Source organism: Chelonia mydas, chromosome 18 (genome assembly GCF_015237465.2).
Source record: "Chelonia mydas isolate rCheMyd1 chromosome 18, rCheMyd1.pri.v2, whole genome shotgun sequence".
NCBI lineage: Eukaryota > Metazoa > Chordata > Testudines > Cheloniidae > Chelonia > Chelonia mydas.
Genome location: NC_051258.2, coordinates 5,007,781 through 5,033,826, shown reverse-complemented (window position 1 = coordinate 5,033,826; position 26,046 = coordinate 5,007,781). Strand labels below are relative to the sequence as shown.

Here is a 26,046-nt window from a genome sequence, read left to right as displayed (position 1 = left end):
GAACAACTAACCTTTCATTGACTTCACTGGGGGAAGGAGTATGTCCATACTGGCTTCATCTACTGAGCATGCTCAGGATACATTTCCCAAATACAGGACTCATTACTTTGCTAAATGAACCCCATTTTCCCCCAAGTCAGCAAAAGCATTACCCCTCAGTATGGATTATGCACAGGCCAAGTTTCAAGCATTAGATAACTTGCTCTAGTGCTGCACAGAAAATGGTGATTAGTTTTTTCTGCAGTGGAAAAAATATTTCTTTTCACTCTGATGGAACTCAGAAACAGCTGACGTTGCCCAAACTCTAAAAAATAAAATTAAATCCACCTGCATGCAGAAACCAAGCCTTGAAAGTTTCATCCCAAATGGTAAATGCTTCAGTAAGCTGAGAGCGTGTTTAAGATGGGAAGATAATAGAAGCTGTTGTCTAGCCTTAACTATAGAGTCTGCAGCACTGGGGGTGGTGTGGTAAAATGGGGCCCAGCTGGGGGCACCCCTCCCCTCAAAACCCACTAGACCCAGAGTTGTGCAGGGGAGACCCCTCACAATCTGGGGGTACTAGGAACCAGGTGGTGCCTCCCCTTCACATGGACTTCCACAGTATGCATCCGATGAAGTGAGCTGTAGCTCACGAAAGCTCATGATCAAATAAATTGGTTAGTCTCTATGGTGCCACAACTACTCCTTTTCTTTTTACTACAGAGAGGAGCCTTTTGGAGAACTTTCTCCAATTTAGGCTGGACTACCACTGCCCTGTGTTGATTAGCTGTTTGCTCCAACCTTCCCCCACAATCTCTTCATTTTAGGCTATGTCTACACTTCACTTGCATCGTTAAAACTTTTGTTTCTCAGGGGTGCAGGGGAAAAAACCCCCGAACGACAAAAGTTTTAACAATGAGAAGCACTGGTTTGGACAGTGCTTCAACAGCAGGCAATGCTCTTTTAAATGGTCTCCTACAGCATGTGGGAAACCCTTATGCTTAACGATCTGTGCCACCCTGTATTTAGCTCAGACACTCTGATTACTGTTTCCAGACCTGAGGAAGAGCTCTGTGACTCTCAAAAGGTTGTCCCTTCTACCAACAGAGGTTGGTCCAATAAAAGATATTTCCTCACCTACCTTGTCTCTCTCATGTCCTGGGACCAACATGCCTACAACAACATTGCAAACAAGACCGTTGCATTGTAACTGCACCTGGCACACATTAAAGGGAGGATCTGTGATGGCTGTTCCATTTTTATTGCCCCACATTTGGAAGAAGTAGGGTTTTTTTAAGATTTCAGAATGTATTTATGTAATTGAATTGATATGCAGTGCATACATCCCTCCCACTTGCTGTCTGTCGGGGCATGGTGACAGTAATTTTCCACTAACCCAATGGCTAAATCATACCCAATTCCTGCTGTATTAACTTGTAAACCCCACCTGTAAATGGTGTACTCATTGGGCATCGCTGAGAAGGGGTCAGAGCCATTCTTCTTCCCAAAGTTGCCTGTCCAGAGCACAGTGTCATTGTAGATAACAATGGCAGACATGGCAGGGAGGCCTGGGCTATGGATTTTGTGGCGCAGAAGCATGTCCACCTAGGAGAAGATTAGAAAGTGGTGAGGAGTTTGAAGGCAAGCACAGAGTAGGACAAAGGAATGAATCAATACAACAATGCATTCACAGTGAACAGGGATAATTACGTTTATCTACTGGTGAGCAAACAGCTCTGTACTAAGACAAGTCAAATATTTAAAACAAAGCATTTTTAATCAATGATCCGTCTCTGAAAATTGAATTTTTCACAAAATCTTTGCTTTTGACTGTCCCATCATTTCTTTAATGTTTTTCTACGGTTCTACATCTCTACTCTGTACCCTTGCTTACTGATTATTACTTGGTTCCCATCATCTGAGTATCTGCAAACCTTGTTATTTAAACAAAGATAAAATTCCCATAATAATACCTAGTTATTATATAGCACTTTTCACCAGTACATCTCAAAGCGCTTAATAGGAAATGTACGAAACCCAGATGTGCAGTCTTCTCACATACCATAGACAATAAAGGGGAAGGGATGCAGACTGGGATAAGTAAAGAACATGTCAGAGATCTTCTGGCCAATTTGAATGAATTCAAGTGAGCGAGGTCTGATGCTATTCATCCAAGGGTACCGAAGGAATTAGCTGAAGAAATCTTGGAGCCACTGGCAATAATATTTACAAACTCATGGATGACAGGAGAGGTCCCAGAAGACCGGCGAAGGGCTAGCATAGTGCCCATCTTTAAAAGGGGGAAAGGAGGAGCCAGGAACTACAGACCAGTCAGCCTGACGCTGATACCTGGGAAGCTACGAGAGCAATGTCTCAAACATTCAATTTGCGAATACCTGGAGGACGAAGGGGTGAGCACTAGCAGCCAGCCTGGATTTACCAAGAACAAATCATGCCACATCAGCTTCATTGGCAGGGTAACTGATTTGGTGGATGGAGGAAATGCGGTGGACATAATATACCTGGACTTCAGCAAGGCTTTTGACACAGTCCCACATGACATTCAAATAAGCCAGCTGGAGAAATGCGGGCTCAGAAGAACGACCATTAAATCGATGTATAATTGATTAAGGAACTGCAAACAAAGAGTAACTATTAATGGAATGATTTCAGATTGGAGGGAGGTCTCAAATGGGGTTCCATAGGCAGGTGTTCTGGGTCCAGTGTTGTTTAACATCTTTGTTAATGACCTGAATGTAGGTATACAGAGCACACTGATCAAATTTGAAGATGACAAAAAACTGAGGGGGTTGCCAACACTTTGGAGGACAGAGCTAAAATTCAGAGGGATCTTGATAAATTGTAGAACTGGGCTATAGACAACAAAATGAAATTCAACAAAGATAAATGTAAGGTGCTACACTTAGGGAAGAAAAACCAAATGCACAAATACAAAATAGGGGATAACTGGCTTGGCAGCAGCAGTGCTGAGAAGGATCTGGGAGTTGAGGTGGATCACAACCTCAACATGAGTCAGCAATGCAATGCTGTTGCAAAAAAAGCAAAAGCAATTTTAAGGTGCATTAAGAGAGGCATAGCATGCAAGTCATGGGAGGTAACAGTATCGCTCTACTCGGTGCTGGGTAGGCCTCAGATGGAGTACTGTACGCAGTTTTGGTCACCAACATGTAGAGAGGATGTAGAGAAAGTGGAAAAGATCCAGAGGTGAGTGACAAAGATGATCAAAGGGATGAAATGCAAACCATAGGAACTGGGTTTGTTTACTTTGGAAAATAGGAGATTATGGGGGGATATGATTAATGCTCTTCAAATGCTTAAAAGGCTGTTATAAAAAGAGGCAATGGATTCAAAATATAGCATGGCAGATTTAAATTAAAACCTCAGGAAAAACCAGAGGTGCTGACTCCGTGGGTGATCTGGGGCTCAAGTCCGCACAGAAAAAAATAAGGAGTGCTCAGCACCCACCAGCCGCAACTGTTCAGTGGGGGCTGCCAATCAGCTGTTCAGACACTGGTGGGAGGCACTTACAGGAGGGCAGAGACCCTTGGGGGAGAGGGCGGAGCCTCAGGGCAGAGCAGGGGTGGAGCACCCACTGGGAAAAATAAAACTCAATACCTGTGAGAAAAACGTCCTAACTGTCAGAACAGTACGACAATGGAACAGACTGCCTTGGGAGTCAGGAAGTCGTGGAAGCTCCTTCACTGGAGGCTTTCAAAAGGAGGCTGGATAGTTACCTGCCTTGGATGGTTGAGATATAATAAATCTGTAACTTGGCAGGGGGTTAGACTAGATGGGCCTTGCAGTCCCTTCTAACCCTATGGTTCTATGATTCTATGAAATGTGAGTCCTCACACTAATATCTTAGGGTGGAAGATGCATAAAGCCAAGGTCCTGACCATTTGTGGATATTAGAAGATTCCATGGCACTTTTACAACATCAAGCAGATCAGTCCCGGTGTCTTGTTCAAATTCCAATCTGGAATCTCTTTTTTACTTGCAGAATCAATTGGATTGACCAGATTTTCTCTGCTCCACTGTGCACATGCTTGAGCAGTGTTAGAAGCTACCGCACTCCTCAGGGAAGTGATTCTCAGTGATGGACTCTTGCATACAATGGCTTTGTAAAGGACTTGGAATCATTATGGATAAAAGCCTCCATCACACAGGACAGTGCTCACTCCCAAACCCATCACACAGGACAGTGTTCAGCCCACACCCCCCACCCATGCTCACCCCAAACCCTTTCCCCTGCACTCACTCAAACCCCTCCCCCATACTCATTACTAGAGCTGGTGAAAAACCCTATGAAATGCCTGACACTTGGCAGCTGTGCAACTTCAATGGGGAGATCAGCTTCCCTGGAGACCTCACTTTTACCCCATGATAGCCCCATATGGCCTTGATGGGCATATCAGCACCCCAAAGGAGCAGAGTGTGGAAGACCATTGGCCAAATACAACCCTACATTTAGTTTCTGCAAGGAATGCTGCGAGGTATCCATGTAGCCATGTCCAACCCAATAAAGAGCTCAAGGGAATATAAGAATTGCCATGCGCAGTCAGACCAGTAGGCCATCCAGTTCAATATCCTTTCTCTGATGTTGGCCAATACTAGATTCTACAGAGGAAGGTGCAAGAATTCCAGTAATGGGCTGGCACGCTGTCTGGAGTGGCTCATGACCAAGACTGCCAACCTCAGAGCAGACTGTCAAAAACCAGGGCGGACATCCCAAACTGCTGGTATGTTCTAGAATTAGATTTCACCAACCCAGTAACAAATGTGAGCTCCCAAAGTACTACCATAGTCTTACAATGGAGTCACAGACAGTCCCCTTGGACACTCCAGTGTATCTTGCCAGCCAGGCAAGTTGGACTATGTGAGGTTCAACAAGGACAAGTGCAGAGTCCTGCGCTTAGGACGGAAGAATCCCATGCACCGCTACAGACTAGGGACCAAATGGCTAGGCAGCAGTTCTGCAGAAAAGGACCTAGGGGTTACAGTGGACGAGAAGCTGGATATGAGTCAACAGTGTGCCCTTGTTGCCAAGAAGGCCAATGGCATTTTGGGCTGTATATGTAGGGGCACTGCCGGCAGATCGAGGGACGTGATCATTCCCCTCTATTCAACGTTAGTGAGGCCTCACCTGGAGTACTGTGTCCAGTTTTGGGCCCCACACTACAAGAAGGATGTGGAAAAATTGGAAAATGTCCATCAGAGGGCAACAAAAATGATTAGGGGACTGGAACACATGGCTTATGAGGAGAGGCTGAGGGAACTGGGATTGTTTAGTCTGCGGAAGAGAAGAATGAGGGGGGATTTGATAGCTGCTTTCAACTACCTGAAAGGAGGTTCCAAAGAGGATGGATTTAGACTGTTCTCAGTGGTAGCAGATGACAGAACGAGGAGTAATGGTCTCAAGTTGCAGTGGGGGAGGTTTAGGTTGGAGATTAGGAAAAACGTTTTCACTAGGAGGGCGGTGAAGCACTGGAATGCGTTACCTAGGGAGGTGGTGGAATCTCCTTCCTTAGAAGTTTTTTAAGGTCAGGCTTAACAAAGCCCTGGCTGGGATGATTTAGTAGGTGACTGGTCCTGCTTTTAGCAGGGGGTTGGACTAGATGACCTCCTGAGGTCCCTTCCAACCCTGATATTCTATGATTCTATGATTCTATAAATGGTCACTTACAAAAAATCACAAAATATTCAGGTTGCTTCCAGTCCCAAGAGACCAGTCTCTTACCCCAGGTCAATTTGCATCTTAAATCTTACATCAAAGAGAACACTTTTAGCCAATCCTGTAATAAACTAACTAAACATGTATTAACTGCGAAAAAGAAATAAGAGAGTTATTTAGGGGTTCAAGCAAGCAAGCATATAGACACAAATGAGTTCAGACTGTTATTCCAAAGGTGACAGCATTGTAGTAATCTGTCAAGTCAAATATCTTTCAGGGCTAACCCATGCCAGCAGCATGGAGATCTCTTTTGCTTATGTTTAGTAATCTTCGCCTCTCAGAGTCCAGACAGGATGAAAGAGATTTTCCTTGTCAGGGACTTTAAACCCCTCCATTCAAGGGTCCCAAATGATGGGATAAATTGTAGATCTCTCCTTCCTGGAGGGAGTTAGGAATGCCATCAACAGGGTCTCTGTCCTTTGATGCTACACATCACCTCATTTGCCTTCAATAAGCCATCTTGTATGCAGGGTCAGCACTTTACCTTAATTAATGCTTCTTTATTGTTTGGTGAGTTACACAAATACAGAGGTTTACAATGCAAACACTCAATATACCTTTATACCATGGGCTATGGAGGTTGTAAGTGAGATCAATACACACAGCATCCTGCAGGCATTTTATAAAGTCTAAACACTAAGCACATTCTTATCAACTTAACATCTAATATCTAGTCTGATAATACTAACACACGGATAAGCCAGACTGGTTTCCCAGCTATGAATTTGTAACTGTTCAGTGTGGCCTGGGGCCTTGGAATGAGCTGGCACCTGGTCTGCCATCATCACACGGGCAATTATAGACAATCTATAACAATCTATCCCATTGGGGGAATGTTTTCCTAAACCCCATCTCTTAGTGAATATAAACTCTCAATTCTTCCCAGGATAGAGTCCCCCATCCTATAAGTATGGCCTGCATTCTTTGTACCTAGATGCATACATTTATATTCACCCATATTAACTTGCACATCGTTTGCTTGCAACCAGTTTACCAAGAGATCTGGATCACTCTGAATCAGTAATCTGTCCTTTTTATTATTTACCACTCCCCTCAATTTTTGTATCATCTGCACACTTTATCAATGATGATTATGTTTTCTTCCAGGTAATTGATAAAAATGTTAAATAGTATAGGGCCAAGAACCGATCCATGCAGGACCCCACTGGAAACACACCTGCTAGATGGTGATTTTAAGAACATGAATAGTAACTCCTCTGTTTAACTGTTTAACTCCTCTGTTTATATATCCATGTAATTAGGAATAAGAATTACATCAGAGGGGCACACTAATCTCCAGAAGCTTCTGGTAGTTTGCCTCTTCTTTCCCAGAGCCCTGCTCACCTTTCCACACATACAAGTGCTTCCCACTGAAGTCACAGAGAGACACTCAAATTTTCCTGTGAAGGAGTCAGGCCACAGGAAGGGAAGTGTGGAGTTGTGCTCCTCAAACTGGATGTTGTTGTTACTGTGTTATCCAGAGGATAACCAAGACTATGGGAGGGCTTAGAGTTCAGCTGGTCCTGGATACACTTGAGACAGTCACCTGTCCTAATATGACACTGGAGACTGAAGGAGACTGAAGAACCCAGATCTCTTCCTTCCTACATTCCTAGACTCTCTTCCCTACACCTACAGGTCACTGAGGTTAAGACATATACACCCCCATCCATGACATTCCCACAGACCTTCTCCAGCGCATCCTTCAGGATTGGGATTGGGTGGTCCAGTGGTACAGGTTCTGGATAGCGGGGACACATCTGAATAGCTTCTGATCTCACCTCCATTGCAGATGGGCCTGGAAACAGTTCCAGAGAGGAGGCTGGTTGAGCAGATGGATTTGCTGACATGTTTTACATAGAAGATTACACAGAATGAAGAAGTGCAGATGAGGCCACCGACCTTACAGAGCCTGAAGAGGCCTTGTGTAAAGCAAAGGAGGGGGCTGACAGACTTACAACTCACACAGAATTTCAGCACGACATGTTGTTGGTGCACTTTCAAATCTACCCCAGCGAGGTACTGAGTACATGAGGGAAATCCTTGACTGAGTGTACTAGTGACAGCGGGCTGGCAGAGAGAGCATAGTTGATACAGGGCTCAATCCTGGTCCTCCTGAAGTTAGTAGGAGTTTTGCTGTTGAGTTCAGTAGGACCAAGTTGTGTCCCAAAGTCTCCCCATGAGCATCAATTGGGCACTGTGACTCCACAGGGAGGAAAAGAAGCAGCAAACGGAAATAAGCTTTTCCAATAAATATTGTGAATACTGCCTGAAAGTGACCTGGACACCTAAGGAAACAAACCAGCTCCAAACCAGAGCACACTGGACACATGGGGCCACCCACATAAACAGCTGACCATCTGCCATGCCAGGGAGAAATCAGGGGCCCAATAATTTTCTTCCTCATTTTAAATTTTTGGTGCAAATGAAGAACTCTTATTTCCTAAGGAAAATGGAAACTCTCCTACCTGGGGCCAATATTTGCCCATCAGATTCCAGTGAGCTTCTGAAGCACAGCTCCCCAGCTCTGCACATTATAAAGAAAATGCCTGTGATTTCCCCTTCTTTTACCCCTTTGGGGTGGGTATGTGCCATGTTGTGGTGCTGTGTAGCAGAGGAGAAATGTCACTGCAGAACATTTGGGCTGAGACCATTGTGGACCAATGACCGTGAAACCCCAGGCAGATTCTGACCAGTGCAGCCCCATAAGAAGAAAGTGAGATCCAGACTCAGAGGTGAGTCCAAGTGAGTTTAGAAGGAGTCTATGTTGGTGTAATGCCTTCGTCTGACCCCTTCAAAGTGTCTCTGTAATTCTCTGGGCTCTCTTAGCCTTACATCCACTTACCAGTGTATGAATTACATCCCTGCACATGCTGCCTCTGAATCTGTCCCACTGAGTTTGCAATAACTGAGTGTGAGGAAGTCGAAGTGAATCTATGGGGTCTAAGCTGGCATGACCCATATGGCAAGGGGCCAGGAGAGAAGAGTAGCAGGTAACGCTGCTAGCAGGAGAGGGTACGCAGGTGTACATTAAAGTAGCCACCCACAGCTTTAACATGCACCTTCTGACTCCCTCCTTAGGATGTAAATTACTCCAGAGTGGTTTTAGCAGGTATAAGGGAATCCAGCTAGGCTTAGGAGGGCTTATCATGCCCCACCTTACTCACCACCCCTGACTTTGCTTCTGAGTGTAGACCCTGACTTCCTGAGGCAACCCTTTCTTATCATCACTGGCAGGTTTTCTTTGTTTTTCATTTGGAATCTCATTCACACCTGTTAGAGCCTTCCATCTCACTGAACCCACTGGGCAAATAATTAGGTTGTGTGTAATGAAATAGAGGCTCTGAGCGCACAGGGCGGGAGGGAGAGCCGTATCTACTACTTCCCCTGCAGCGTCCAACCAACTAACTGTAGTGCTCAACCCTGCAGAGTTTATTCAAACAACCACCTCTTGATTTCAATGGCATTGGGCTTCTGAGACCCACTGTATGCAGGCTGACTGCTGGTTACTCACCAGGCTCCTCCTTGGGGAGGCTGTACTGCCACAGGAAGCAGCCCATCATGGTCACAGAGAGCAGGGAAAAGAAGATTAATGCCACGTGGATCCACTTCACTTCCATCATCAAGAGCCTAAGGAGACTCCGCCCTCTGGAGGCCTGCTGCAAAGAAGAGACATGGGGGTTTCAGTGGTACTGTTTATAGGACACAGAGAGAGAGGAACTGCCTCCCATGCTTATAAATTAGGTATGTACATGATCTACAGACAAGGACATGAGTTCCTGGTGCAATCACTGTAGCATTAATAGACAGCTTATAACGTGTCCAGCTGAAATGCCACAAAATTCTGTGAATAATCTATGCCACCATTGATGCAGCTGGTGCTGGAAGTTGCTTAAAAACTGGTTTGGGTTTCAGTAGGCGAGCTCATGCTATTAAATCATGGCCTATTTGCTACAGAATAATCATGGCTCATTCCCAGCATCCCCACCACACCTTCAGTCTGAGTCATGTCGTGTGCGATGTCATTTGCATGCAAGATGCACACACACAAAAAGTTGCATTAAATTGTCTGCATCTCACTTATCTTTAATCAGGTTAGACTGAGCCACTCCCCGGGGACTCTACTGTAGCCTGGTCTCCTCTCCAGGACTGGAATCTAGGATGGCCGATTCAGGATTTCTTCCAAACCCATTGGTGCATGGGCTCTTTCTCATGTAACAAGGGAACTAAGAAAGCCACGGTCGGACTTGCAGGTACCTTTCTCATGCTCTGGCCTATGTGACTGAGGATCCTGAAGGGGAACCCAGATCCCATCAGCACTTAGCCCCTTTCCCCCCTCCTAAGCTTACAGGGCACTTTCTGAATGTGAACAGATGTTTGTTACAAATATTTTGTGAAACCTTTTGGTCTATTTCAAACATTTCCACAGCAGGTTTTGAAGCTGCATAGTACTCTGGGCTCTTCCATCCCTAAGTGGGAAGGTAACAGCCCTTGTCCCTTCTCGCTGCCTCTATCAGCCGTGTGTCCTGACATCACCCATCCTGGTGCATGCTGGATGGACCAAAGAGCTGACAGGCAGAACACTTGCATTCTCCACACTCCAGCTGCCTGAGCAAGGACAGCTCTCACCTGCCAGGGAACACCCATCAACACTAAGGAAAGCAGCATGTACCAGAAAAGGACCCCATCCTGGATCTGTCAAGACCTCGTTTCCCACAGGAAGGGGGGCAAGGGGAACCAGCATGCACCAGGAAGGGTGATGTCAAGTCATCTGTCTGATGGAGGCAGCAGGGGGCAGGGGAGGGGGGGAGAGGGTAAGAGGGGGGCAGGAAGGGGTGAGGAGGGAGAATGACATACAGAGGAAGGACAAAGGCCATCCAGTCCAGATGGCCTGGTCTGAAAGAGCAAGAGAAGACGGTGATGGAAAGAGGATAAATAGATACAGGAGAAGGAGAAAAGAGAAGCCAGGGCCACATTGCTCAGCTCAGAGAGAGACAGTGAAGCCCCAAGCTACACAGAAACATACTGTGCCCTAGCTGACAGGAGCAAAGGCTCACATAGGTGGAAGGAATTGATCAGACCCTAAGCTGCTATCAGCCAGGTCTATTGCTAGGGTCACACTGCCCCCGCCCCAGTCCTGAGTGACAAAGCTCACTCTTACCCATCTGTTAGTCCATGCTGGAGAGCTGCTCCTTAGAGCTGCAAGGAGATGCCATATTCCTGCTGTAGGAGCTGAGAGTGCAGACCAGGGCCCTCACTTTTCATTTTTAGCTCCCACATGGTAAAACTGCCTTTTCACTGATGCCTCCTGCCCAGACTGTCTCCTCCTAGCTTCTTCCCCCACCCCGTTGCTGCCGGTGACTCCCAGGGCCCTGACGTCAGAGTGAAATGGGATTTTCTTGGTTTAATCTCTGGGGGAGGAGGTAATCCCCAATCTGCTCACTTCATGCACTTCGGACTTTCCCAGCCCAGTAGACATTGATCCAAAAGGGAAGGGCGCCCAAACCTTTCTCACCTGATGCCACCTTCGTTCACCTCCCCTGGCAGGCAAGCGCCCTGCACCCCCAGTCCCATCTCTTCACACACCAGTCCCACTGCAGCACCAGCGACTATGTCCTGCTCTCCAAACCCAGAGACAAATGGCACTTACATAGTAACACGAATGGGACATCTCTCGCCATTCACTGGGATGCTGAGCGCTTAAATCTGACTGACTGCACAGAGCTATTCATTCTCCATGGGATTTACAGGAAATGAATTACCCACAAATAACTCCCAACCCAGTCTGTGGGGAAATACACTCTTCTACCTGTCTCTTCTTATTCAGCAACAGAGAGAGATTCCATACAATTCCTGTCCCAAGTGGGAGAGGAGACCTCCAGGGTGATTTGATCCATGTCCCATTTTCTCTGAGCCCCCAAAGTTTGGGGAGAGGTTCAGATAAGTCACCCTCTATTAAACCCTTCTCTTACACCACGCAGTGTAATATTTCCCTGTGTCCCTCCCAGTGAATTAACACTCACACTTCTGTGTGTCACTTAGCTGGTGACAGACCTTATCACAAGTTATTAAGGCCCAACATGATTCACAGCTCCCGTCGGTACCATCCTCAGATGATGTCTCAGTCACACAGGCCATTGCCAGGAAGCACAAAATATGCTGGATGTATCCGATCCAGGCTAGCTGATCTTAAATGTGGCAACAGCAGAGCAGAGATCTGCCAGCTACCTTGTCTCGCCATGCTCTAAGCTGCAAGCTCCCTTCCCAGCCACCTTGTCTCGCCATGCTCTAAGCTGCAAGCTCCCGTCCCAGGGAGGAGCTGCGTGGCCTCTCTGGCAGTGTCTGGAGTGATCTTTGCTCTCTAGCTGACTGTTCCTTTGTCTCTGTGTTTCTCTGTCCATTTAACCCAATCAGAGCTTCCAGAAAGTGTCATTCACCCCCCGCCCCCTCCCCAGCAAGGACATTAAAGCTACAGGGCCAGAGTGGAATTTGCTTTTCACTCTCTCAGGGTTGAAAGTGCCTGTGAGATAGAATATTAATTCTGTCTAATGCTTCTCTGCCATGTGTGTGAATTGGGGCTGAAACCAGCTGGGCTTTGCAAACTATTTATAGCATCTTCATCTCCTCTTGGCATCTGTGCAGGGAGGCGATTAACCCTTGTGATGGACAGCATCTTCATGTCTGTGGTACGTAGCTCACTCACTCAGCCCCACTACATTTGGTGGGGAATCGCCAGGCTAATAATTTACAAAACACAGGAGGAGGAAGCCCAGATGGGCAGAGACAGGGAACACAGGGGGCAGATCCTGCTCTCACGTCCACCAAAGCTAATGAGGAATAACCCCATTAGAGTCAATGGAGTTATAGTGCGGTAAGCAAGAGGAGAATCAGGCCCAGCCATTTGTTGGTGAGCTACATACTTTATTTGGATACAATGATGTCACACTATTTCCTTTCCATTGGCCTGGGCTCTGATGCTGACAATCAACAGCCAAGGGAATGGGAGCAGTGAAGCGGCTGTGGATGCTGGGAAGGTTGGGCCTTACCCGTTTCTGTAACCCTTCCATGGCTGATTAGGAGTCGCTTCTCACCACCAGCGCTGGGGGGCTTTTGCAAGTCCAGGGCTGGAAACTCCTAGGAGCAGGGAACAAAGGGTTAGAACAGGGGGAAAAAAGGGACCGCAGGGCGAGTCTGAGCAAGGGGTAGAGGGAACTCAGATGCCAGCGTATGGAAAGTGAGGGCAGGGCTGCCTATTAGAATGAGGCAGGAGAGCCCAGCGCTAGGGGATGAAGCAGGAAAGAGGGGATTGCTCCAGAAAATAAGCTCAGAGAGTGCGAGAACAGGTGGCAGCTTCACACCCTCTGCTTCTCTCTGGTTTTGCGTGATACCAGCCTACCCCTAAGGCAGTGACTTTCAACCTTTCCAGACTGCTGTACCCCTTTCAGGAGTCTGATTTGTCTGGCGTACCCCCAAGTTTCACTTCACTTAAAAACTACTTGCTTACAAAATCAGACAAAAGTGTCACCGCACACTGTTACTGAAAAATTGCTTCTTTTCTCAAATGAATTGAAATATTAATATTGTATTTACAATTCAGTGTATAAAGAGCAGTATAGAATCATAGAACATTAGGGTTGGAAGAGACCTCAGGAGTTCATCTAGTCCAGAGGTGGGCAAACTACAATCCGCAGGCCACATCCGGCTGGCGGGACCCTCCTGCCCGGCTCCTGGCCGGGGAGGCTCACCCCCGGCCCCTCCCCCCTGGCCCCCACATCTCAGCTCACTGCTCCGCCGGCACAATGCTCTGGGCGGGGGGGCTGCGAGCTCCTGGGGCCGCGTAGCTGCAGAGCCTGGCCTGACCCGGTGCCCTGTGCTGCGTGGTGCGTGGCTGGCTCTGGCTGGGCGCTGCCCGCCACCGGTGCTCCAGACAGTGTGGTAAGGGGACAGGGAGCGGAGGAGAGGGGGTTGGATAGAGGGCAGGGGAGTTCAGGGGAGTGGTCAGGGGGCGGGGGTGTCGATAGGGGTTGGGGCGGTCAGAGGGCGGGGAACAGGGGGGTTGAATGGGGGCAGGGGTCCCAAGGGGGCAGTCAGGAATGAGAGGAGGGGTTGGATGGGGCAGCAGGGGGAAGTCAGGAGTGGGGGGTGGTGGATGGGGCAGGAGTCCCGGGGGGGGCCATCAGGGGACAGGGAACGCGGGGAAGGGGTTGGATTGGGTAGGAGTCCCAGGGTGGGATCAAGGGGTAAGAAGCAGGGGGGGGTCGGATAGGGGGTTCGGGCCGGACCACGCCTGGCTGTTTGGGGAGGCACAGCCTTGCCTAACCAGCCCTCTATACAATTCTGGAAACCCGATGTGGCCCTCAGGCCAAAAAGTTTGCCCGCCCCGATCTAGTCCAATCCCCTGCTTAAAGCAGGACCAACACCAGCTAAATCATCCCAGCCAGGGCTTTGTCAAGCCGGGCCTTACAAACCTCTAAGGATGGTTGTCATACAGTCATTGTATGAAAGTTTAGTTTGCACTGACTTCGCTAGTGCTTTTTATGTAGCCTGTTGTAAAACTAGGCAAATCTCTAGATGAGTTGATGTCCCCCTGGAAGACCTCTGGGTACCCCCAGGGTTATGTGTACCCCTGGCTGAGAACCACTGACCTAAAGGAACTAACTAGCAATACGGCGTCCTTTTCAAATTGCCCAGGCCCCTTTCCCTCCTGCTGCCAGGACCCTGCCCCCAAGTCATCTGGCTGGCAGCAGTTCCCCCTCTCTTCCCCCCCAGCTCCCCTAGAGAATTAGAGCACAGAGTTCTTCAAGGCTGAAGCTTCCCCACGGTTCGGGTCGAGGTGTGACATGATCCTTCATCCCGCCCAGGCCCTGCGGGGGTGGTTAAACCCCTCCCCTTCCCTGGCCTCTCTCTGCTGGACACTTACTGAACCTGAAGAGACATGAGCCCATCTCAGCTACCTATGATTAGAGAAGCCAAGATGGAGGCATTGATCTGTGGTGCTCTCAGGGCTGGGGGCAGTGCCCAGGGCCGGTGTCACAGGCTCCAAGCACACAAGGGACCATAGTATCACTGCCCCTCAAGCCACCAAAGCCTCCCTCCTCTCCTGTCCTTTTTTCCCATTAGCAGTGATTTCCGCGGTGGGTAAAAGAACCTTGGAAAGCTCTTACCAGCCTCGCTGCTGTTGTTCTCCAGGTTCCAGTGCTGATGAATTTGGGGCTTTCCTGCTGCCACAGATGTTGTTAAGAGTGGCTGGAGCACTAATCCCAGCAGGCAGCCTCTCAGCGCAGATTATTCCCTCTGCCTCACCCTTGCGCAGGGGATGGAACATCTGTCCAGGGAAGCTGCCAAAAAAGAGAGTGACATTGCTATTCTCATGGGATGCAACAAACACAACAGGGCACAGTGGGGGTTGCAGGAGCGGCTGGTTTTAACATGCCACAGGAATGAAACGTTCATTATTCCCCAGAGTCCACCCTTGGGAAGCTCTTTATAGATACCCCTGGTGGTGGGGCAGAGGGGCGGGAAGTGATCTGCCAGAGGCCACATGCAGAATCAGTAGCAGAGCCAGGACCTGAACCCAGGAGTCCTGATTCCCCATCCCTTGTGCTCACTCTGAGGCCATGTCCACATTACTAGCTAGGGGTGTGATTCTCGACTCAGCCTGAAACTGGTGGGTATGTACTCTGCTGCTGCTACCCATGCGACCACAGCTACACTGATATCTATACTCCCACTAACTCAATGTACATAAGCAGAGGACTCACACCCCCACCCCATAATGTAGACTGACTCACAGATGACACTCCCTTCATACACTTCAGAATCCAAGGGGCTCCAGGCTTGCTGCCCTCCAGCAATGAAAACAGAGGAGCTGAATGCCCTTCCTCAACTATCCTGGGCCTGCTGCCAGTGGGGCAATGCATAGGGCCATTCCTTCCAGAGAGGAGAGTACAGAAAACATTTTCAAGTTGCTGATTAACATGTATGGGGAATGACGGACCCGGATGCCATCCTGAAGTGATAGGACTGAGGGATGATGATTTAAGACATGAAATGAAGAGGAGATTAAAGGAGCAGCCTACATTGACTTTTCCTGACCTGATGAGGGGAGCCTTTGAGGGGCTGAGGAGGATGAAAAGAATATTGAAGGACCTGGAAATAAAATAGTTATAGAGAAAAAAATGAAGGTGTTATCCAGCCATCCTGGCAGATTTGGACAATACAAGCACTGTCTTGGAGAGTTTGAGCAAAGCAGGACAAAGACCTCGTGATCAACAAGAAGAGCTATTTAAAATAGTGCATCAACCAAAAGCAAACAATGCATTCTGAGGGGCAGAAAATTTCAGGACATCTCCATTAAGAGATAACTAGGACAACCTGGTTTGATGTGGACGCCACGAGTCCGATCACATCTGGAGAGAATCCCCACGTAACTGAAAGGATCAAGGAAGAATTTCCTCTCCTGATAGGGAGAGATTTGAAGTTCGAAATTCAAGTGAGGGCAGAAGAGACTCTCAAAAAGGGGATGAGACACCCACTACTTCACCTAGGGTGGGTTTACAGATGGCTAGAACTCTGGACAGTCCACAGATAGAGGAAAAGAAAGCCAGAGCTTTTGGAGGCAGCCCCATCGTGGAAGTGGCGATTGGAGGGGTAAAGGCATAGCCTTTACATGGCATAAGGTCTGAAGTCACCACCATGAAGTGAACAGGGAGCAGGCTTCTTTCCATCTACCTGGCAAATGCAGTGAATGATAGGCAAATAGGCTGAATGGCCATGACAGTCACTGCGGAGCATGCTGAGGGGTCTGCGTCTCGTCAGACACTTGTGCAATTTCACTGTTCCCAGAAAGGCCAGACTGAGACAGTCACACACACCCTGTGCTCTCCATCTCCATCTCCCAGTGATGAAATTGATCGCCGGTGACTCCCAGGTGCTGCCTTGTCCATTCATCTCAGCCTACGCATCTCTGGAAGGCCAACGGGTCTCAGTAAATTAATAGGAGGTGCTGTTCTCTGCAGCAGTTCTTCTGCAGGCAGCCACACAGCCCCTCCATCTCTGGCACTGGCAGCCGTGGATGTGTTTGCCAGGAGCACTGGCCTCCGTTGGACACAGCAGGCCTCACCATGGAGCCATGGCCTGCACTTGCCAGTGGTCTCCACCTGTGGGATCCAACTGAAATGAATTCAGAACCCTAATGTTCCCAGGTGAAAGGCCTGCACCAGTGCCAGATGGGGCGACAGGTTTGTATAATTTTGGTGGTGCCCACAGAACAGGTCCAAGTCCCCCCCCCACCACACACACACCTGCCTTGTAAGCCAATATATATATTTTAAAAGAATGTAAAAATGGACTGGAAACAGTACCGTTCCCCTATATTGCACAATGTGGGGGGGGCGGTATGGTGGGATGAGGGCTCTGGCTGGGGGTGCGGGCTCTGTGGTGGGGCAGGGCTGGGGATGAGGAGTTTGGGGCGCAGGCAGGCTGCCCGGGGGCTGGGGCCAGAGTGGAGGACTCCACAATCCCCCCAGCCCTCTCCCCTCCACAGTCCCCCCCCATCTCCGGGGGAGGGGCCCCCCTTGACCCCCCAGCAGCACACTCACCCGCAACCTCACTGCACGTGATCCGAGGGGCCGGGCCTCTCTCAGGTCCAGGAAGCCCCCTTGTCTCCCCTGCAGTGGGTGCTGGGGGAGACCCAGCCCCGAACATTGGTGGAGCCGGGCCCCTGGGCCCTGAATTTGCTGGAACACGGGCACCTCGGACCCATATAACTCACCACCCCTGGTGCTAGAAAGAGGCCTTCCTCTGCCTGTTCATTCCCAAAGGAGATGGAACAGACCCACCCACAGTAACTCTGCTTTCACAGTCACCCAGAGCTGGTAGGGAACAGGTTGCCTGCTCCATGAAAACTTTCATGAGATTGCCAATACCAACCGGCCTGAACTCTGCAGATATGTACGTATTCATCAGGGCTACCCTGAGCTGCCGCTCGCCACTGCCAACCCTGCCCTGGCTATACCTCGGTACAGCTTGGCATTGTTCTCTTCCCTCTTGCCCTGCCGCCATGGCTTCAGAGCATTCTCCTACTTCTAGACAAGCTGCTGCTGCTGAAGAATATTCCGCTGCTCCTGCATCCTCTGCTTAGTGGTGTGACAGCCAAAGTCCAATGCCGAATTTGTCTGGCTTAGGCGGCTGTAATACCTAAGCAGCTGCTGCATCTTCTAGCTTGTCACCGTAGTGGGTGTGCACTGTTGGGGCCAGGCTGACAGAGAGCAATTTGAAAATGGCACGAACCCACCCAGAAAGGAGGCATGGGGCAGAGACCGTGGAAATATGGGATTTTTCAGAAAAATTCCCAGCAAAAATAACCCCGGACTGCACCCTGCTTAGTGGTGAAGCAAAGGACACTGGGATACCCCCAAGAATGCCATGCAAAGCAAGGCTGTGTGTTTGCAGCAAAGCAAGGCCGTGTGTTCACATGATGAGTAGGGCCCTATGAAATTCACGGTCCATTTTGGTCAAAGTCGTAGGATTTAAAAAATAATAAATTTCATGATTTCAGATATTTAAATGAGAAATTTCACGGTGTTGGAACTCTTTGGGTTCTGACCCAAAAGGAGGTTGTGCAGGGGTCAGAAGTTTATTGAAGGGGGGTTGCAGTATTACCACCCTTACTTCTGCACTGCTGCTGGCAGCAGAACTGCCTTCCGAGCTTGTGTCAAGGCTCTTTCCCCACTTTGAGCGCAGAAGGTGGGGGCCCGCAAGGATTCTAAAAATTAATACTGGCCACTCCAGTCTTGTATTAAACTCCCAAGGTTACAGCTTTTCTCTGATCTTGGATGGGTAGATGCTACCGCCACCGAAGTGCAAAAACCCCTTTGAGAACCCAGGAAGGTGCACTTGGGAATTCCTTCCTGTGGGGTACCCTCAAGCCTTTCACCCCCTGTCCCCCGGAGAAGAGCTGAGAAAGAAAACAAAGGAAATCAGAGGTTGCCACCAGCTAATTAAATAACGTGCACAAACCTCTTAGGACACAAAAACCCAATCCTGTTCTTAAAAAACGTAAATTTTAGTAAAAACAAAAAGAAAGAAAATACATCTGGAAACTCAGGCTATTGCTAGATTTAAAAAAAACACCACTTATAAGGATTAAGCATCAAGAATAACATTCTTGCAGTCCAGCTTAAAGGTTGCAAGCAAAACAAAAGCATTTGGGGTTAGCACAGAGGAGTCCACAAGCCATAAAGAAACAAAAAAGAGATAAACCTAATCGCATCTCCCTAGACATTCCCTGATCTACTTACATATCTAGGGTTTCAAATGAGTAGTTTCTAGGTATGATCTGATGATATTTCATACCTGGCCCAAAGCTTCTTACAGCAACGTTGCTCTGTTCCCTTTCTCTGGAGAACAACAACAGACAGACAAAAGGGGAGTCTTGTTTCAATTTTAAAAAGTTCTAGCCTTCCCATTGGTTCTTTTGGCCAGGTGCCCACTCACTTCCTTTTACCTGTGCATCGCAGTGACTTTTAACCCTTTACAGGTAAAGCAAGTAGAGAACAGCTGCGAAGAGGGATTTTTTAGCTAACTGGCTGGCTGGGTCCATAAAAGGGAGCTAACCCCCCACTTCATTTATCATAGCTTGGTGGCCAGACAGCAGTGGCTGCTGGCCAAGAGCTCAGCTCTGAAGGCAGTGCCACTGCCAACAGCAGCGCAGAAGTCAGGATGGCATGGTATGGGATTGCCACCCTGACTTCTGCGCTGCTGCCTTCAGATCTGGGCCCTCGGCCAGCAGCCACCGCTCTCCAGCTCTGATGGCAGCAGCAGAGAAGGAAGGATGGATGGTACAGTATTGCCACCCTTCCTCTGCACTGCTGCTGGCGGGGCATTGCCTTCAGAGCTGGGCACCCGGCCAGAAGCCGCTGCTTTCTGGCAAGGCAGCCTGGACTGGCCCACAACTCCAGGTCCCGGGCCAGGTTTTTTACAAGCTCAGCCTTCCCCTGCCCAGATGGGCTTAATTACAATTAGCCTTTCGGTCTATCGACCGAGGTACAGATGATCAGGTGGATTGTCCTAAATTAACCCACTCTGCCTTGTGTAGGGTGGACACCCCATCATGGGGGTGTTTCTGAGGTCGGCTGGAGTTGGATTAGAAGGAACTGAGGGGGAAGGGTTGGACTGGAGGGAGCTGAAGGGCATGGGGTGGTTCTGAGGGGGGAAGGGTTGGACTGGAGGGAGCTGAGGGGCGTGGGGTGGTTCTGGGGGGGAAGGGTTGGACTGGAGGGAGCTGAGGGGAATGTGGAGGTTCTGAGCTGTGGGGGGTTGACTTGGGTTGGCAGGGCTGAGTGCAGGTGGAATACAGTCAGAGGGAGAATGTGTGTTCATGTGCATCTGTATGCCTGTGTGTGTGTATGCATGTGAATGTGTATATGTGCCCATGCATGTGTGTGCACATGTGTATGCATGAATACGTGTGTGTGTAGATGGACAGGTATAAGTTGCTACTTGCAACCCCTCCAGCTATTTTGATGCCCACTGCCAGTGCCCTCTGCTACCCAGGCTGTCTCAGAGCATGTGGAATACTGGTGGTACAGTGACTGTGGCAGATGTTTTCCACCCTAGGGTCATGATCACACACAGGGTGTTCAGAAGTCATGAGTCAGTACCCAACATTCATGAGATTGGTTTAAAAACATAGGATTTTAAAAAGTAACTATTGGGACTTTTCCTTCTGGTTTGGGTACCTTCAAGGCACACTCGGCTCATGTTTTCCAGCTTTTCTCTGTGACTAGGAGGTCGAGAAACCTTCATTTTAAAAATAAAAGCTGAGATTCTCCTGTCCTCGCCTGACTTCAAGAGCTGGGGCTTTAAGGAAGACACCAAATATTGCAAGACTTGTGATAAAATCATGGGGTCTTCTTGCTTCCTGCTGTGCAGCCACCGGAGGTGGGCAGAGGCTAGAGTCTCGTATCTCATTTAAGGATCAAGAATGAGCATGAAGTGAGCTGTAGCTCACGAGAGCTTATGCTCAAATAAATTGGTTAGTCTCTAAGGTGCCACAAATACTCCTTTTCTTTTGTGGATACAGACTAACATGGCTGCTACTCTGAAACCTCTCAAAACTGGAGACTCTCATACAAAACCAGCCTTCCACACAAACTTCTATGTGGCTGGACTTTACAAAAACAAGACAAGCCATTTACAATGGACACTTTACTTCTCTACAGAGGAAAAAGGACAGTAAACTATCTAAAGTCCTACATGCCACAGGGGGCTACAACAGTGGTACCCTTAACTCACCCAACAATATTGTTAATCTATCCGACCACACATTTAGCCTGGCAGAAGAGTCTGTCCTATCTCGGGGACTCTTTTTCTGCCCCACCACCCCACGCACATGATACAGTTCTGCGGTGATCTGGAAGCCTACTTCCGCCATCTCCGACTCAAGGAATATTTTCAACACACCACTGAACAGTGCACTGACCCACAGGAACCCTCCTACCAACACTACAAGAAAAAGAATTCTGCGTGGACTCCTCCTGACAGTCGAAATGACAGATTGGACTTCTACAGAGAGAGCTTCCACAGACGTGCACAGGCTGAAATTGTGAACAAACAGCATCACTTGCCCCATAACCTCAGCTGTGCAGAATGCACTCAGGGGACAGGGAGCAGGAGGTGGTTGGATGGGGCGGAGGTTCGGGGGGGGGGAGTCAGGGGACAGGGAGCAGGGGGTGGTTGGATAGGTGTGGGAGTCCCGGGGGGCCTGTTGGGGGCGGGGGTGTGGATAGGCGTCAGGGCAGTCAGGGGACAGGAATCAGGGAGGGTTGGATAGGTGGTAGAGTCCCGGGAGGGGGGGGGGCAGTTAGGGGCAGGGGTTCCCGGGAGGGTGTAGTGAGAGGACAAGGAGCAGGGGGGGTTGGATGGGTTGGGGGTTCTGACAGGGGCGGGAAGTGGGAAGGGACGGATAGGGGGCGGGGGCCAGGCTGTTTGGGGAGGCACAGCCTTCCCTACCCGGCCCTCCGTACAGTTTTGCACCCTGATGTGGCCCTCGGGCCAAAAAGTTTGCCCACTCCTGATATAGACCCTCGGGAAAGAGGCTCTTGAAGAATTCCACCTGGATTTCAACAATTTCTACCCCACCATCAACCTCAGTCTGGACCAGTCCACACAAGAGATCCACTTCCTGGACACTACAGTGCTAATAAATGATGGTCACATAAACACCACCCTATACCGGAAACCTACTGACCGCTATTCCTACCTACATGCCTCCAGCTTCCATCCAGGACACATCACATGATCCATTGTCTACAGCCAAGCCTTAAGATACAACCGCATTTGCTCCAATCCCTCAGACAGAGACAAATACCTATGAGATCTTTATCAAGCATTCTTAAAACTACAATACCCACTGGGGGAAGTGAGGAAACAGATTGACAGAGCGAGACAGGTACCCAGAAGTCACCTACTACAGGAGAGGCCCAACAAGGAAAATAACAGAACACCGCTGGCCATCATGTACAGCCCCCAGCTAAAACTTCTCCAGCGCATCATCAACGATCTACAACCTATCCTGGAAAACGATCCCTCACTCTCACAGACCTTGGGAGACAGACCAGTCCTCGCTTACAGACAGTCCCCCAACCTGAAGCATATTCTCACCAGCAACTACACACCATACCACAGAAACACTAACTCAGGAACTTATCCCTGTAACAAACTCCGTTGCCTACTCTGTCCCCATATCTACTCTAGCGACGCCATCAGAGGACCCAACCACATCAGCCACACCATCAGGGGCTCATTTACCTGCACATCTACTAATGTGATATATGCCATCATGTGCCAGCAATGCCCCTCTGCCATGTACGTTGGCCAAACCAGACAGTCTCTTCTTAAAAGAATAAATGGACACAAATCAGACATCAGGAATGGTAACATACCAAAGCCAGTAGGAGAACACTTCAATCTCCCTGGACATTCAATAACAGATTTAAAAGTAGCCATCCTTCAACAGAAAAACTTCAAAAACAGACTTCAACGAGAAACTGCAGAGCTACAATTCATTTGCAAACTTAACACCATTAATTTGGGCTTGAATAGGGACTGGGAGTGGCTGGCTCACTACAAAAGCAATTTTCCCTCTCTTGGTCTTGACACCTCCTCATCAATTATTGAGAGTGGACCACATCCACCCTGATTGAATTGGCCCTGTCAGCACTGGTTCTCCACTTGTAAGGTAACTCCCTTCTCTTCATGTGCCAGTATATTTATGCCTGTATTTATAATTTTCCCTCCGTGCATCTGAAGAAGTGGGGTTTTTACCCTCGAAAGCTTATGCCCAAATAAATCAGTTAGTTTTTAAGGTACCGCCGGACTCCTCGTTGTTTTCATTTATGGACTGGCTCTGCACAGTGCAATCACACAATGCTGGGTGTCTGTGCCCTGGGCTGACACTGCAGAGGAGTTCCTTTCCAGATGTGTGTGCATTGGGTTTCCCTTGGCAGTGCCCATTCTCGTCAGGCGTCGGTGCATTGGAATCCCATTGCCAGTGTCCCTTACCCTATTGGCAGGGTCCCCAGACAACCAAGGCCCCAAAGCCCCCAGGGTCCTTTCCCTGTGCAGAGGCAGAGGCTTTTCCTCTGTGAGTCCAAAGAGGCATTTTTGGGCTGCCCCACTGTCAGCACTCTCTTCACTCACTTCATGGTGGGCTGTGGGGGGCAAGGGGGCAGGTGACAGCAGCTGGTTACCATGTGGTGGCAGCACAGGACAGATTTCCCTGCTCACCAGCATGATGCCCAGAAGCCCAGAACCATTTTCTCGATGCCTCAAAGACACATTTTCAAGCCAGTTAAGAGCACAATTGTGTGTCTAACTCCTACAGGCAGTTGCCACGACATTGGCACACTGAAAGGAGGAAGAATTAATTATGGCCATTTGTGTGCAAAGGTATATGATTTGCACACCAGACTGTGATAACTACACACTAGGTAGGGGCACAATTGCATGTCTAGTATGTTTAACAATTGGCCAGAAGGGAGTGCATGCCCGGCTTGGGGCCCTGGACCCTTCATCTTCTGTGTGGTACTTGTGGTGGGTCACATGGAAACCGGATCCCCAGCTTTGCCAGCCTCACTGCTCCCACTGAGCTGCGTGGAGCAGAGGAGACCCTGGCACTGGCATGCAGAGGGAGAGCCTGTGGCACGTGCAGGATCCATGTGGGGTGGGCGCTTCAGGCCATGGGTGGCAACAAAACCTGCGTCCAAGGGGAAAGTGCTGGGTGATGTGAAAGTGGAAGGCTAAGCTCCCGGGGCTCCTTGGCCCTGCACCCAGTGTCACCGTTCACACCTGGGCAGAGTGAATGCAGCCTGGGGTAAAGATGGCCATGGCAGGGGAGGGGAGGGTAGGAAGCACTCTGAGCTGGCAGTGTGTGACACCCGCTTTGCACAGATGTAAGAGCTGACACGAGGAGTCTGCCCTGCCTGCCCAGTCAGCTCAGCGCTGCATTTCCCTGGCTCCTCTGGCAATCCATGTCTGGCAAACTGCAGGGCTGTGCTGCCATCTGTGGGCAGATCACTGGAGCTTGAATTGGGAATTTGACTGGCCAAGGCCCCTTGCCGCAGATGGGAATGGTTACCGCCTGAGCAGCAGAGGGGCCCCCTCCTGCCTGACTCCTGACACCTTTGCATTTCTGACTCCCCCAGGCCATCCCCAGAGCCCTATGAATGACAGAGGCAGGGCCTTGTTCTAGGAGGAACCCATTGCTTATTCCCTTCCAGCAGTTGGGCTTGGGGGAAGGTAGGGAACACGCATCCCCTTGTCAAAGAGAAAGGTACTGGGATATCTACAAGCATCTCCCCCTGCCAACAGGCCCCAGAAATCGAAGACTGAGGCAACAGCAGCCCACACTGCCTTGCCTTGGAGCTCTTTAAATGGGTCAGCAGCAGGTGCCTGGATGAAATTTACCCTCATTTAATGACCAAGGAGAGGCTGTCTGGGCCCTTCCCTGTGGCTAACAGCAGGGTTTTGCAGTGATGACTTGATGGCTTAATCCTGCAGTTTTTATTAACCCCTTTTGTGCCTCTCCCATGTGCCTGCGGTTGTATTAATTTCGATGGAATAAATGGGCCTAGTCAAAGGTGTTAACATGACACTATCACTGTACAACGCTCAACAGTTAAACCTGGCTGGGGGTTTCCAGTACAGAGATCTTGGTCTGCTTAGTCCTATGGCAAAAACACTATTAAACACCTTTATAACATTTTATTAAAGATACAGAAAAAGCAGGAAAAAGGGTTGAAGCATTTGAAATGTTAAGCATAAAGTAAGACTTTCATTTTAACATATCCCTTATTCCTTTTCCCTTTAGGGTTTTTATAGGGACCACTCACCCCCCTCTCCCCCCAGTTTGACATCCTTTGAGGTGGTGTTAAAGATGGTAAAAACTGTCCGGGGTGTGTGTGTGTGTGTGTGTGAGTTACTTTAGATAGCCTGGAACTGCTAGATTGTTACGTCTGTTTCTTGAAGGCAAAACAAGACAAACACACAAAAGGGGAAAGGAAAGAAAAGCAAAGAGAGAAAATGCAGCTTTGGTCTCTGGTGCTGACTCTCACTTACAGCTTCACTTCTGGAGGAACTCAGGCACAGGCAAAGTCTGATCAGCCCCTCTGAGACCTGGCAAACTTGTACCACTGTTGGGCTGTTTAAGTAATTGTTTTTAACTGCCTTGCTGATCACAGCCGCTTCCATCAGGGTTGCAAGATATATAGACTTGCCTGGCTGAGTCAAACTCTTCTTCAACAGGAGGCAAAAAGAGAGAGAGAGGAGAAAGAGAAAAAATGAGGCCAGGGAAGGAAAAGGACACATGGGAGAAGGGGGAACCCAAGTCTCACAACCTGGGTGGGGTTTGGGATTTAGCTGGGGCCAGTGGAGGTGGCGAAGTCATCTGGGTCCCTCTCTCTGGCCTAGTCTTGTCAGCACATCTCTCCAGATCTGGATGACAAAGCCCAGCAGTGTCACGGTGGATCTCAGAAGATGGTCTCAGAAGATGGTGAGGCTGGCAGCCATGAGAGTGAAGCGCGCTCCTTTCAGTCCCACTCATTTCCACCAACCAGCTAATTTGAACCTCTCCCAGGTATCTTTTAAGGACTCCAAGAGGGAGAGATGGGCAGAATATTTCATCCACTGATTATGCCTAATTTCCAACATAACAATTTTAGTTCACTGGTTTCTGGTTCACTGGTTTCCATTCTCCAGTCTGTCTTCCTTTGTATCTTTTTCTAAACAATTTTCTGTAACAGTCAGAGGTGGAC

The 26,046-nt window shown here is 49.0% G+C and overlaps 1 protein-coding gene across 1 annotated transcript in view; it reads right to left on the bottom strand.

Moving 5' to 3' along the window:
- Window positions 1-12,053, bottom strand: part of LACTBL1 (lactamase beta like 1) — a 28,308-nt gene extending 16,255 nt beyond the window's left edge. Inside the window, exons 1-4 of the mRNA XM_043531864.1 lie at window positions 11,786-12,053; window positions 9,246-9,390; window positions 7,420-7,529; window positions 1,427-1,584 (exon numbers count right to left, since the gene is read on the bottom strand). Of these exons, the coding sequence (XP_043387799.1) occupies window positions 1,427-1,584; window positions 7,420-7,529; window positions 9,246-9,390; window positions 11,786-11,869 (497 nt within the window). The 5' untranslated portion in view covers window positions 11,870-12,053. The remainder of the gene's footprint in view (window positions 1-1,426; window positions 1,585-7,419; window positions 7,530-9,245; window positions 9,391-11,785) is intronic.
- Between the last annotated feature and the right edge of the window lie 13,993 nt (window positions 12,054-26,046).